This window comes from Panthera leo, chromosome A3, assembly GCF_018350215.1.
Source record: "Panthera leo isolate Ple1 chromosome A3, P.leo_Ple1_pat1.1, whole genome shotgun sequence".
Classification (NCBI taxonomy): domain Eukaryota; kingdom Metazoa; phylum Chordata; class Mammalia; order Carnivora; family Felidae; genus Panthera; species Panthera leo.
The window spans coordinates 605,823-617,896 of record NC_056681.1 but is presented as its reverse complement, the minus strand read 5'-3'; the positions used below and the strand labels follow the sequence as shown (position 1 = coordinate 617,896).

Genomic DNA, 12,074 nt, shown 5'->3' with positions numbered 1-12,074 from the left:
AGCTGGTCTGAGGGGGGTCAGAGTGCCCCCCCGTTGCCCGACACCCACTAATGTGTGGGGCTTGAGGCCACAGCCTCAAGGAGAAGGTTGCGGCTGGTGAGGGGCCCTTGGGAGGCACTGCCAATGAAGCAGAAGGCTCTGGCGGGGTGGGTTGGAAGCCTGAGAGGCGGTGTTCAGCCCAGGGCTTGGTGGCCACGGGACCGCCCAGTTCCCGTGCCGTGCCTGTCACCTTACCAGCGCAGGCCCACCTCCTCATGGGTGGAGACCACGTGAGCTAGGCTGCTGGAGCAGGTGCTGGCTTGCTGCACACACCCACCAAGTAGTAGTGTCTACATCCCACGCGGGGGCTACGGCAGGAGCAGCGGCAGCAGAGGGTTGAGTGGCTGCGTGTCGAGATGTGGGGAGATGTGGGGCGATGCGCTGGCAGGAAGTGGGTGGGGAGCTCCGCTGAGGTCTGCACAAGGGCACCTCTGAAGGTGCCCAAGCCGTTGGGCCTGCTCCAGCCGGGGCCGAGGAGGAGCTACTGTGCGCAGGGCCTTGGTAAGTGCCTGTTCCCGGCCTCTAACCCGACTGGAACCCCAGACCCCTTGGTGGCCTCCTGGGGGCGGCTGAGGGCTGGGGTCTGGGAGGACTAGGCCCTACCAGATTGGGGCACTGGGGCCAGGTTAGCCAGCCTGGACCCTCTTGCGCGGTGAGCCCACTCCCTGGGTCTGGGCAGACTGGTCCCCGTCTCCAGAGACACCCCACCCCCTGTCTCTGTGCTACGAAGGGTTGTGCTGACTGCGGGATAGACCTGCACCCCAGCAGCTCTAGGATCCCGGGAAGCAGACAGATCCGATGACGGGGACAGTCGGAAGGGAGAGAGAGCCAGGGAGAAACGGGGTGGGGGTGGTCAGGGGCCAAAGCAACTTCCCCCTGCCTGCTGACCCCTCCCCTGCCTTTCCAGCCTTTCAGGGGGCCAAGCTCTGCAGTAGATGGCTAGGGGGGCATCACCTGCGTCTGTGGCTGTGCCTTGGGGGGCCAAAGGCGTGACCTCGGGGCCTCCCCGGGTCCCAGGCTTAGACTATGGTGAGCAGAGCAGGCCCTTGGCTTGGTCGCAGCTCCCCTGCCCCTCCTCACTGGCCATGTTCAGCTACCACTTGGGTCACCCACACCGACTTAGGTACTCGTGAGGCCGAGCAGAGCACACCTCCTCGCATGTCACCAGGGGCCCCCAGCCAGAGTTAGGAAGGTGGCTGCTGGGGCTTCGTCCTCCATGCTTCTGCAGGAAGGAGGGGCTGTGGAGTCTTGGGGTTTCCTGTGTGCTGAGTCAGAGCACCCAAGGGGGAGGGGACTGCCCAGCAGCTTGAGGTGCAAAAGTAGGTAGGGCTCCCAGGTATGTGCCCGGTCCGTCAGTCAGCCCCCAGCATCCCTGTCTTCTTGCCCCAGGCCTAGCTGTGGCTTCACAGGATGGGGCCACAGGTGCCCTCGGCCCCTCCTGTCCTCTGGGTCCTAGGGTGCCTTGCCTTGTTCCTCTGGCTGTGGACACTGTGCACAGCCTGCCACAGGTATGTTCATCCCTGGCCCGGGTTTGGTGTGGGGTAGGGCTCCAGGCGGGTCTGGCTCTGCACGAGCCTCCCTACTAGACCTTGGGCCAGAGGCTGGCACCTCAGTCCCCCGTCTCCGCCTCCCTGGCCTGATGAGCCCCTTGCCCCTAGGAAGCGGGTGCAGAGGTCGCGGGCCGGGCCCCAGGGCTGTGTGATGCCAGTGGAAGTGGTGAGTGCCGGGTTGTCCCCGGGGCCAGGGTGGGGCCAACACAGGACCCACCAGCCTTCCTTGTCCCCAGTCACTGCTGAGACAACACCACCTCTGCTCCCTCAGCAAGTCGGACACCAGACTGCATGAGCTGCACCGGGGGCCAAAAAGCTGCAGGGGTGAGCCAAGCAGGGAGAGGCAGACGGGGCTGCGGGGGGGTGGGACTTGCATCCTTAGGCTGCTCCCAGGCTACCCAAACAGCCCCCCATCCCCAAGTGACCTCTGTCTTGACCCCACCCCTAGCCCCTCGGCCTGCCAGCATGGATATCCTGCACCCACGATGGCTGGAAGTGCCCAGAGGCACCAGCGGACCTCTGACAGCCTTCTCACACCGGGAACTGCCCCAGGCGACGCCTGCTGCCACCTTGCCCTCCATCTGCCCCGAGGCCACCTATTCCAATGTGGGGCTGGCTGCCCGCCCTGTGGTGTGGGCAGGGGCACGGCTGACCAGCAGCCATGCCAGGCCCGGGCCTGAGGCTGGACCCAGGGTGGCTGAGTATGCCTGTATCCAGAAGCTCGAGGGAACAGATCAAGGCCCCCGAAGCCTCAGGCAGTGGAAGGCCGAGGTGACCCCAGCTGTTCAGGTAAAGTAGAGTGGACGGGGTAGGGTGGGGGGGGAGTGCTTGGTGATGTTGACCCTTCCCTGAGTGGGCTTCCTCTCTCCAGGTGGACATCCTGTACTCCAGGGTTAAGAAGCCTAAGAAGAGGGACCTGGGACCTGCCACAGATCAGATGGACCCCAAGGGCAGAGGAGAAATTCCGGCTCTGGGAAGTGACCAGGCCTACGAGACCCTCCCACTCAGGGGCCTAGGCATGGATGATGGCCTCCCAGACAATGTGTACGAGACTATCCAGGAGATGGGGGCCCCTGAGCACCCGGAGCCCTCTGGCTGTAGCTATTAGCATAAGAAAAGAGGACAGAGGCAGGGCATGGGGGCTCCCTGCTTCCCCAGTTTCAGCCCAGAGAGGGGCATCCAACCCCCATCTGCCTTGAACAACCAAGTATAGACGGTCCTCCTTCCAAAGTAGTGCCCAACGCCTATTCCCTGCCCCTCCCCCCACAGCTGGCAGCGCAAAGTTCAGATCCCAAGGCTTCTAGCCTGTGAGGTCCCTGGGGGTCCTGGCCCCCATGGCGTTTTGGCCTTTCCCAAGATCTTAATAAACACCCAGCACAGGATGAATACAGCCGTGCCTCGCAGTCTGCTCTTCTCGAAGACCGGGAAGGTTGTCGGGGATTGTCTAGAAGGACCCTCCTGCCTGGGGCGCCTGGGCCCTGTCACCTGAAGCTGTGCTTGGCTGGTCAGTTTCAGAAGACGGTGTGGTGAAGGGAGGCAAACCCCAGGAGTGGCGGTCCCCAAGCTCATTTGGTCTCAGCGGGGGTTGCAGCCGGCCCTCAAGCTGGCCGCCCCAGGGTGGGACTTGGACCCTGAACACTAGAGAGGGCCTCGCCACGCAGCCCCTGGGGTTACATAAGGTGTGGGGGTAGGTGGGCAGTCGTGCGTTAAAGAATAACCTGGTCCCGGGAAGCCCGCCAAGGAGACGCGGCCCCTTCCCCGGATCTGGCAACTCCGCGCGCGGGCACACCCGCGAGTAAGCCGGCCCTCCCCGGCGGCGGGGTCCCGCTGGCACCTGGAGCTCCGCAGGGGCGAGGGGCCGGCGGGGGCTCGAGGTGCCGCGCGAGCCGGGCCCTTTCCCCAGGCCGCGCGGGAGCGGCCGGCTCGGGGGCCGGGCCTCGGAGCACAAGCCAATGGGAGCGCGGCTGGCCCCGGCCGCCGGCCGCCTCGGAATGTTGATACAGCGCGAGAGCCAATGGGCGTGCGCCGGGGGCGGGGCCGCGGGGCGGGGCGCGCGAGCCGCGCGAAGGGGGCGTGGCCGGCCGGCAGCCTCCCGGCCGCGCGGCGCGGGCGGCGGCCGATTGAGGGCGGGGGTCGGCGGCCCGGCCAGCCCGGCCCGGCCCGGCCCGGGGCCGTGTCCTGAGCGTCCGCCCTCGCCGCTGCAGCCTCGGCACCCGGCCGGCCGGCCGGCCATGGAGGCCGAGCGCCCTCCGGTGCCCGTTCCGGGCTGCGGGCGCCCCCCGCCCCGTGCCGCCGGCCGGGACCCCGCGGCCTCGCCCATGTCGGTGCCCGCGCCGCCGCAGGTACCGGGCGCCGGAGGGCGGGGCGCCGACAAAACTCCCTCGCTGCAAAGATGGCGTCGGGGCCGCACAAACTTTGGGCCCCCGGGGGCGGGGCGGCGGGGGCGGCCGCGTAGGTCCTCGCGTGTCCGCGGGCCTGGCAGTGCGGGGCTGCCCGGGAGCTCTTCCCGCCGCGCCGGGCCGGGGGCGGGGCCGGGGGCGGGGCCGCGCTGTTCCCACCGGCCGCGGCCGGTTTGGGGGGCGGGTGCGGAGCGGATCCGGGGTGGGGGCTGGGAAACACCGCCCCGCGCGAGCCACCGCCCCCGCTGAGCCTGCCCCTTCCGCAGGGCCCTGCCGTGGGCGGCGGCTTTGCGGGCTTGGAGTTCGCGCTGCCTCAGGAGCCAGAGCCGCGGGCGGCGGACCTGGGGGTCCCGGGGACGTGGGCGGGGGCGGGAGGAGCGGCGGGGCCCCCGACGCCGTCGGCGCACATCCCGGTGCCAGCGCAGAGGTGAGCCAGGGTCCCGCGCGCCAGGCCGAGGTGGGCGTGCGCACACGTGCGCTGGCGTGTGCAGGGGTGGTGGGTGGGGCGCGGGCACGTGCCTTTTTGAACCCCACCCTGCGGCGGGGCTCTTGGTGGAGGACAGGTCTGGGCCCCGATCTGGACTTTGTGTCCCCCTCCCCAGCCCTGGAAGAGTTGAGCACAAGTTAGCAATATATAGCGCTCCTTGTGCCCCCCCAAGCTCTGGGGCCAGAGCTCAGGGCTGGGAGGGGGCCCCTGTCAATCTGTGCAGTAGAGGCTGCCAGGCTGGCGTGAGGTTGACGGTGCAGGAATCCCAGGGCTTCTGACTGCCGGCTCCTACCCTGCCTGAAACCCTCCTGGGTGCCCCACACCCGGGGCCGGCTTCTCAGGTAGAGGCGGGCTCTGGCCTGGCCTGTTGGGGCCTGGGGACTCTCTGCTTGCGCTTGGAGCCCAGTCTGCCCTAGCTGCTGCCGACTGCTGGCTGCTCCCTCCCCTCCAGGCCTGGCATGGGCCCGCAGCTGCTGTTGCACAACGCTGGTTAATGTGTGATTTGGGGGAGGAGGGCTGGGTTTGGCCTGGCCTGGTTGGGGGGAGGCGGCGCTCAGACCCCCGTGCAGCTCCAGGCCCTGAAGAAGTCACTGTGGAACAAAGCCCAGGCTGCAGAGAACTCAGACTTTGGGGAGACCCCAGCCCAGGCCATGTTCCCAGAGGTTCCTGGAGATCTGGGGCTCTGTAACCTGAGCTGGGGGGTGGAGATGGGCCTCCGGCCCAGTGCCTGGAGGGAGGGAGCGGGCGCCTGATTGCGCGCTTGTGCGCACACACGTGTGCGTGCATGCACGCGTGCGCAGTGCCAGGAGAGATGCCTGAAGTATTTGCTGGATGCCACCCGCGTCTCTTCCAGAGACCCCCCAGGAAAGTCCCGGCTGGACGAGGTCATGGCTGCGGCAGCCCTCACCAGTCTGTCCACCAGCACCCTCCTTCTGGGGGCCCCAGCTGCAGCCTGTAGCCCAGGTGAGACCTGGACACCCGGCCTGGGTAGGGAGGCAGGACCACTGTCTTTCCAGGACACCGTAGTTGCCTCCCCCTTGGGGCAAGCAGTCGCCCTTGGCCTGGAAGACCACTTTGTGAATAGACCTCTCCAGGCCTGAAATAGACCTCAGGATCCCCAGTGCCTCTCACTGAGGCCAAAGCCAGTGTCACAGGTGTGCGGGCCTCTCTGATCCGTTTCCACCTGGCGGGCTGGGCATCCCCACACAGGATGTCTCTGCTTATCCTTCCCTGTGCTGCGCCAGCTTCTCCCGGCCACCGCCTTCCCGCCAGGCTCACCAGTGAACAGGCGAACAGGTGGAGGCCCAGAGTTAAGGGCCCTGCGGCGGCGGGTTCCGTGGAGCAGGCTGAGCCCGCTAAAAGCCCTAACACGGGTGCTGGTGTGTCCCCACAGAGCCTGGCTTGGAGCCCTGGAAGGAGGCCCTGGTGCGGCCACTGGGCAGCTGCGGCAGCAGCGGAGACTGGGGCTGGGACCTGGCCAGTGACCGGTCCTCTCCGTCTATCCCTTCACCCCCACTGCCCTCCGAGGCAGCCCATTTCCTATTCGGGGAACCTGCCCCAAAGAAGAGAAAGGTGAGCCTGAGGCAGCCCTCAGGGCAGGGTGGACGTGGTGGCCACGCCTGACCACCAGCCCCTGTCGCCCAGAGCTCCGTGCGGGTCCTGTTCCAGTGTCTGTGGAAGCGGTGTGGGAAAGTGCTGAGCACGGCCTCCGGGATGCAGAGACACATCCGCCTGGTGCACCTGGGGTGCGATGGGGCTGGCCGGTGGGGGCGGGGCAGCCCCCCGTAGCCCAGTGCTTCAGCTTCCCCCCCCCACCCCCCACCCCCCGGCCGTGTCCCCAGCAGGCGGCAGGCAGAGCCTGAGCAGAGCGACGGGGAGGAGGACTTCTACTACACAGAGTTGGACGTTGGCATGGATGTGCTGGCAGACGGGCTGTCCGGCCTGTCTCCAGCGTCCCCCGCGGCCTCCGTGCCCCCCGCCTCCCCCCGCCTGGAGCTGCCAGAGCCTCGGACCCTGTCCAGCCTGCTGCACCCGCTGGCCCTGCCCCCGGTTCCGGTGCTGAGCCCCGTGGCACCCCGCGAGGCGCGCCGAGGTGACGACGCCTACCAGGTGGGTGAGGCCACAGGCAGCAGCTCGGGGTGAGTCTCGGGGTGCTCGGGACGGGGGAGAGGACACGCCTGTGTCTCCTCTCAGGGCTGCCTGGCCCCCACCCGCCTGGAGCCACAGCCGACCACCGTCAGGACCTGTGTGCCAACCCCGCCCTCCAGACTCGGCGCCAGCCCAAGGTGCGTGCGTGTGGAGGGGCCAGGGCAGGCCTCGGGCGGAGGCTCCCAGCCCCGCATCAGCCCCCGTCTCCTCTGTGTCCCCCCAGGAAGCCCCGAGGTGATGCCAAGAAGTGCCGGAAGGTGTATGGCATGGATCACAGGCACCTGTGGTGCACAGCCTGCCGCTGGAAGAAGGCGTGCCAGCGCTTCCTGGACTGAGCCCCCCCATCCCGCCCCCCGCCCCCCGCCCCGCCCCCATGCCAGCGCTCCCTGGACTGAGCCCCGCCATGGCCCCTGCACCCCCCCACCTCTCTGTGCCCGTGCTCCCTGCCCCCACCCCCACCTGCACTTCCTGGACTGAGCCCCCCACCCACCCCCATGCCCCACACCGTGCTGCTGCCTGCTGTCCAGGACTTTTTAAAGGAAAAAATAAGCTACCCCCGACTCCCCAGCCTGGGGCTTCTCCCAGCTGCAGGGTCTACTTTTTAACAGTGGGGGAAGTTGGTGACCCTGGACCCCCAGAGGTTGGGGGGGAGGGGTTCTTGCCACTCAAAGTGCCTCTGAAGAAACCAGCCTTTTGCACTAAAGCCAACCTCACGGCCGTCCCCCTGGCCCGGGGTCCCTGGGGGTGGCTGCCCTCCCTGCCCTGAGTCAGCCCGTGGACTTGTCAGGGCGCTGAGGCCGAACTTCAGGGCCGCGTGGGGGCCAGTCTGTGATGCGCCCTGAGGGGAGGGGCCTCCTGCCTGCACTTAACCTGATGGTTCCAGGGTCCGGGGGCTGACCTTCGTCTCCTGTTTGTGAAGCTCAGGTGTCTCGAGTCTGGGCCATACCAGGCGAGGAGAAAAATTAAAGATTTGGGGTTTTTCCAGAAACTGTGTCTGCCTCCTGGGGGAAGGATGCGGAACCGGGACCCTGCCACAGGCAGGGGTGGGGGGCCAGCCCCAGACCACCAAGGGCTGGGGGGCAGGGGCAGTCACTCTGGCCACCTCCACCCAGGCTGAGGCCAGAGGAGGGGACACCGTGAAACACTCATGAGGCGTCTGCTTGAGCAGCAATTTCCCAGTTTATTGAAAGTGGAAGCTTTGCAAGAATGTCTAAGCTAACCCCGTCACAGAAAGGAACCCACAGGCAGGCCCGGAGCTCGCCGAGGCGGACAAGAATCACAAGACCGCTAGAGAGGGCGCGCTGTCCGCCTGCCCTGTGGCCGCAGACGGTAGCAGCAGGACCCGTTACCAAAGTCTCTGCCCCCCCTCCCCCAGAGAATGAAACACGTCTCCGATACAAACACAGGTTTATGATGATTAATATAGAGTCGATAGAATATAGATCATCCCCAAGGGGAAAAAAAAACACAACAGTTTTTCAAACACTGCCCTTTTTTGTCTGTTTTGTTTTTGTTGACAGGTTGAAAGCATGTTGAAAAAATAAATATTTAAGAAAAGCACACACAGCACCCTCACTACAAGTAGTTCTGAAAGGGCCACGTACAAAACACAATATAGAAGCTAAAAAAGAAAAACAACCATGAAGTATGGCTTTCTTAAGCGTTGCACACGTCACAGGATGAGCGAAAATAAGATTATCTTTCATAATATTGCAAAAAGTTCCAGTTTTTGCATTTTCTCAGAGTTTTCTTTTTTAAAAAGGAAGATGTGCAAAGTTGGAAGCAGCAGCTGTGTCTCTCGAGTCGAGGTCCCTATTGAGTCCTGGCAGTGTTCTGACTGTTCCCCACAACCCAGAGTCCAAATGTACAACCCGGTCAGGATCCAGAGCTTGATGCAAAAGTCATACGGGTTCCCTGCCCACCCCCCCCCCCAAAGAACTCCCCACTCAACGGACTGCATTTTCCACTTTGGTGTTGCAAACACCAAAATACACACAAGACACAAACGGAAAAGTACAAAACGTGAAATGTAATCTACACATTTTTTCCTCTTCATAAAAAAATATTTATTAGTTTAAACATCGATTTAAAAAAAAACCAGTCACGTAAAAAAACCCTTCGTTACACGTCTTTTCCCTCCACGCCTCCTGAGAGGTGACGGGTTCATCCCCGACGGCGGACAACCGCGGAGAGCTGAGGTTGCCACGCAGCAAACGCCTGGGGAGCTCGGGCAGAGCGGGGCCCTCGGTCGTCCGGTACAGTATTGGTTTTAAGGAAGAAGATGCCCCGTGGCACGACAGCGAGCCCCCCAAAAGGCCAGCAAGGGTGGTCCAGAGCGGGGAGCGAGCGGGTCAGAAAGAGCGAGGTGTCCTGAGTGCGGAGGCACAGGTGGCCCGGGGTGCGGGCAGGACGGCCCGAGCGGGAAGGGGGGGGGGGCCGGTAAGAAACCCAGAGACACTGTTGGTAGCAAAGGTCTGGTTTCCAAATACATTTATAAGAAAATCAGTCTGTGTAGAAAAGGGATCATAAAGTCGGGGAGGTACGCGGTTCTGAGGGCTCCGTGAGGGCTGCAGCCCGGGCCTCACCGGTGAGAGGCAGGAAGGGAAGTGTGTCCCAGAGCCCCTGCGCTGGCCTTGCCCACCGTGGGCGGGTGGGCAAGCAGGGCAGCCGGAGAGGGCTCGGTCACCGCGCGGTCACCACGCGGGACAGGAGTGCAGGAGGCCGGATGACAGCTCTGTGCAGGCCCTCTAACTGATGGGTACTCGGCTGACTGTATTTAAGACAAACACAGAAGTTGTGACCCCCCCTCCCCCCGCAGGGCTTCCTGCCAGCCCTGGTCCCCAGCACCCCCAACAGCAGCCTGGGCCCAAAGTGCTCCCGGCCACCATTGGAACCGAAGTTAGGGTCTTGTGGCATTTCCCTTTTTCCACCTGGAAAGAATATATGCGACGCAATGAAAAACCTGGTAAAAGCTTAGAGTCTGTGGAAAAAGAGAAAATAAAACCACCGTCTGCAACGGGGGCTCCAGCTGAGCACCCAGGGGAGTCTTTACGTGGCCTGAGTCTTGCCCAAGCCCGAGCCACGTGGGTGCGAGACGGAATGTCTTAGTGGTGAAGTGTCGTCAGGAACAGCTTTAACGAGGGAGAAGACAGACCAGTGTGTGTCCTGCGGCCCAGGGGAGGCTCCTCACAGCCAGGCCTGGCTTTCCACCCAGAAAATTAATAAAGAGGCGGGAGCGCATCTAAAGAGACCACGAGAGGCCGGGAAAGACGACTCTGTTTCGTCAGGTGAGAAAATAATGCCAAACAAAGTATTTTTACGTAACTGCCTCAGGAAGGCTCTGACTACTTGAAAAGTTTGCTTACCCACGCGGGGACGTGCGAGCAGCACTCGGCAGCCAGGAACACTGCCTCCAGTGTTAGCAGCAACAAGGCAAGGGCACTCGGGAGGGTCAGGAGGACTGGCCCAGGCAGGGAGGACGGCAGAGCCCAGGGGATGAGGCCGCCCCCGGGCTCCCCGAGGAAGTGCACGCAGAACAAAGAGCCCAGGCCCCCAAAAGGACCCAAGTGGCCAGGCGCGGGGAGCGCTGAGCCCTGCACCAGAGGAGCGTGGCACGTCGGTGGCCCATCGGTCCCCACCTGGCTGCCTCTGCCGGAAGATAGCACCTGGGGGTCCCCGGCCCCAGTGGGGGGCTTCTGCAGCTGTTTTATGTTAAGCACCAAAGCCCAGAGGCGGGAGGGCCACGGGCTTTCTGTACACCAGACCTGGGCTCCGCGGGCGGCCACAACAGCGGCAAGAGACTGCGGCGGTGGCCGCAGGCAGTGACCAGGCTGCTGAGAAGAGGGGAGCAGAGCAGGGGGCAGGGGGAGACTCCACACTGGACATCGGGCGTGGGCAAAACCTCCCTTAGCATCTCTTGGGCCTGTGGCCTCGGGGACCACGCTCACAACCGGGACCAGTGCTGACCTCGACCTGGCCATCGGGCTACGGTGTATCCCGAGGCCAGACTGGCCACACGGGCTCCCTCGACGCCCTATCTACATGTACCTGCTGGGGATCCTCTATCTGTCCCCACAGACACGTCGGACTGTGTGCTCTCCTGGGCTCAACCCCACCCCGTGTCCCCCAACATGCCGTTCGGTTCCAGAGCCCTTACTTCCTGGGGTCATGCCTGCCTGTGAGCCTCAGGGTGGTGTGTGTGTGTGTGTCTGGGGGGCGGGAACAGAATAATGGGGGAGGAAGGGGGTCAGCATGGCCTGGCCGCAGGCAGGACACACACACACACACACACACACACACACACACGCACACACAGGAGAGGGTGGTGCCGTGCCACCCCAGCCCGGCGCCTAGGAGATCCAGAAGTCCTTGTCCGGTGCCCCTGGGGGGCTGCCAGGACCCCGCGGAGAGTCCTCGTCCCCCTTCTCGGCCGCCAGCAGCGCGTCCTCGTGGGCCAGGCCCACCTCGTCCTCGTCCTCACACAGCTCCTCCTCGCCCTCCCCCCGCGGGTCGTCGGGATCTTCCAGGTAGGGCCCGTCGCCAGGGAACAGCTCGGGGGAGCCCTCAGTGCCGCCGCCGTCCAGGGGACCGGCCACACCGCGGCCTGCGCAGTCGGCACAGACACCGTGGCGCCGGGAGCCGTGCTTGATGCCCACGCTGGCGGCTGACATGAACACCCGACTGCACAACTTGCACACGTACTTCTTGTCCTTGCTGTGGACCTGTGGAGGGATGGGCGGTCAGTGCAGGAGGGCGGAGAATGCAATTTTAATTCTTCATATTTTTCTGAATTCTCCAGTGTTCTAGAGCAATCGAGTAAATACTGTTCCTGCAATAAATACACCACCAGTGGCATGATGGTGGAAGAGGGTTTGCCAAGCTGTGTCCTTCCTTCGCACTCGGAGCGCCCCCTGACTGATGGGTCACTGTCCTGGGGGCTGCACCCTCTGAAGGGACCCCCTCACGAGTCCCGGGCTAAGGGCCCCTCCACCCCCCAACTCAGTGGCACCACAGACTGACACGAGCAGTCCACCTTCCCCGTCAAACCCGTCCACAAATCCCAACCATGAAGACCACTGTGTCCCCAGGCACGGGGAAAGCTGGGCCCACACGTTCTGATTCTAGAAATGGAGCATGAAACGACTTGGTCCCCGGGGCCCTCCTGCACCTTCTCTGTTGTGTCTTAAACCCAGGCTTCCTCAACACTCTCACAACAGAAACTGTGTTCTGAGAGCAGGCTGGGCAGTGGGGGGGGGGGGGGGGGGCAGGGCCCACTGAAGCCCCTCAAAACCTGGGGCTCCCACGCGGGGAACTGAGGGCTGTGCCAGGACACCCAGGAGCGACAAAGGCATCTCAGGGAGCCACTCGGCCAGCACCAGATGGCCCGGCACCTGTCCTAACAAACAAACGGAAGCAAGGGAAAGAGAGAGGATGCGGGCACCATGGCAACCC

General features: G+C 64.2%; 3 protein-coding genes across 7 annotated transcripts in view; 2 read left to right on the top strand and 1 right to left on the bottom strand.

Annotated features, from left to right (window-relative positions):
- The first annotated feature begins 292 nt into the window (after positions 1-292).
- LIME1 (Lck interacting transmembrane adaptor 1) lies at positions 293-3,103 on the top strand. 3 transcript variants are annotated; one of them, XM_042930090.1, is made up of 6 exons: positions 469-540; positions 1,429-1,547; positions 1,698-1,755; positions 1,826-1,913; positions 2,038-2,378; positions 2,461-3,099. In XM_042930090.1, exons 2-6 carry the CDS (start codon positions 1,450-1,452, stop codon positions 2,695-2,697), a joined length of 822 nt encoding a protein of 273 aa, XP_042786024.1. In that variant the 5' UTR covers positions 469-540; positions 1,429-1,449; the 3' UTR covers positions 2,698-3,099. The 3 variants fall into 3 exon arrangements, with proteins under 3 accessions (XP_042786022.1, XP_042786024.1, XP_042786025.1); XM_042930088.1 differs by lacking the exon at positions 1,698-1,755 and having other exon boundaries at positions 293-540; positions 2,461-3,103; XM_042930091.1 differs by lacking the exon at positions 1,698-1,755 and having other exon boundaries at positions 1,810-1,913; positions 2,461-3,100.
- A 653-nt stretch (positions 3,104-3,756) lies between these two features.
- On the top strand, positions 3,757-6,978 carry SLC2A4RG (SLC2A4 regulator). 2 transcript variants are annotated; one of them, XM_042930087.1, is made up of 8 exons: positions 3,757-3,931; positions 4,255-4,415; positions 5,329-5,438; positions 5,869-6,047; positions 6,120-6,220; positions 6,320-6,567; positions 6,669-6,760; positions 6,847-6,954. In XM_042930087.1, exons 1-8 carry the CDS (start codon positions 3,821-3,823, stop codon positions 6,859-6,861), a joined length of 1,017 nt encoding a protein of 338 aa, XP_042786021.1. In that variant the 5' UTR covers positions 3,757-3,820; the 3' UTR covers positions 6,862-6,954. The 2 variants fall into 2 exon arrangements, with proteins under 2 accessions (XP_042786021.1, XP_042786020.1); XM_042930086.1 differs by having other exon boundaries at positions 3,760-3,931; positions 6,320-6,584; positions 6,847-6,978.
- Positions 6,979-7,496: 518 nt separating this feature from the next.
- The window catches only part of ZBTB46 (zinc finger and BTB domain containing 46), a 68,796-nt gene continuing 64,218 nt past the window's right edge, over positions 7,497-12,074 (bottom strand). For both annotated transcript variants that reach the window (XM_042930387.1, XM_042930386.1), the window contains exon 5: positions 7,497-11,344. In XM_042930387.1, the coding sequence (XP_042786321.1) occupies positions 10,973-11,344 (372 nt within the window). In that variant the 3' untranslated portion in view covers positions 7,497-10,972. The remainder of the gene's footprint in view (positions 11,345-12,074) is intronic.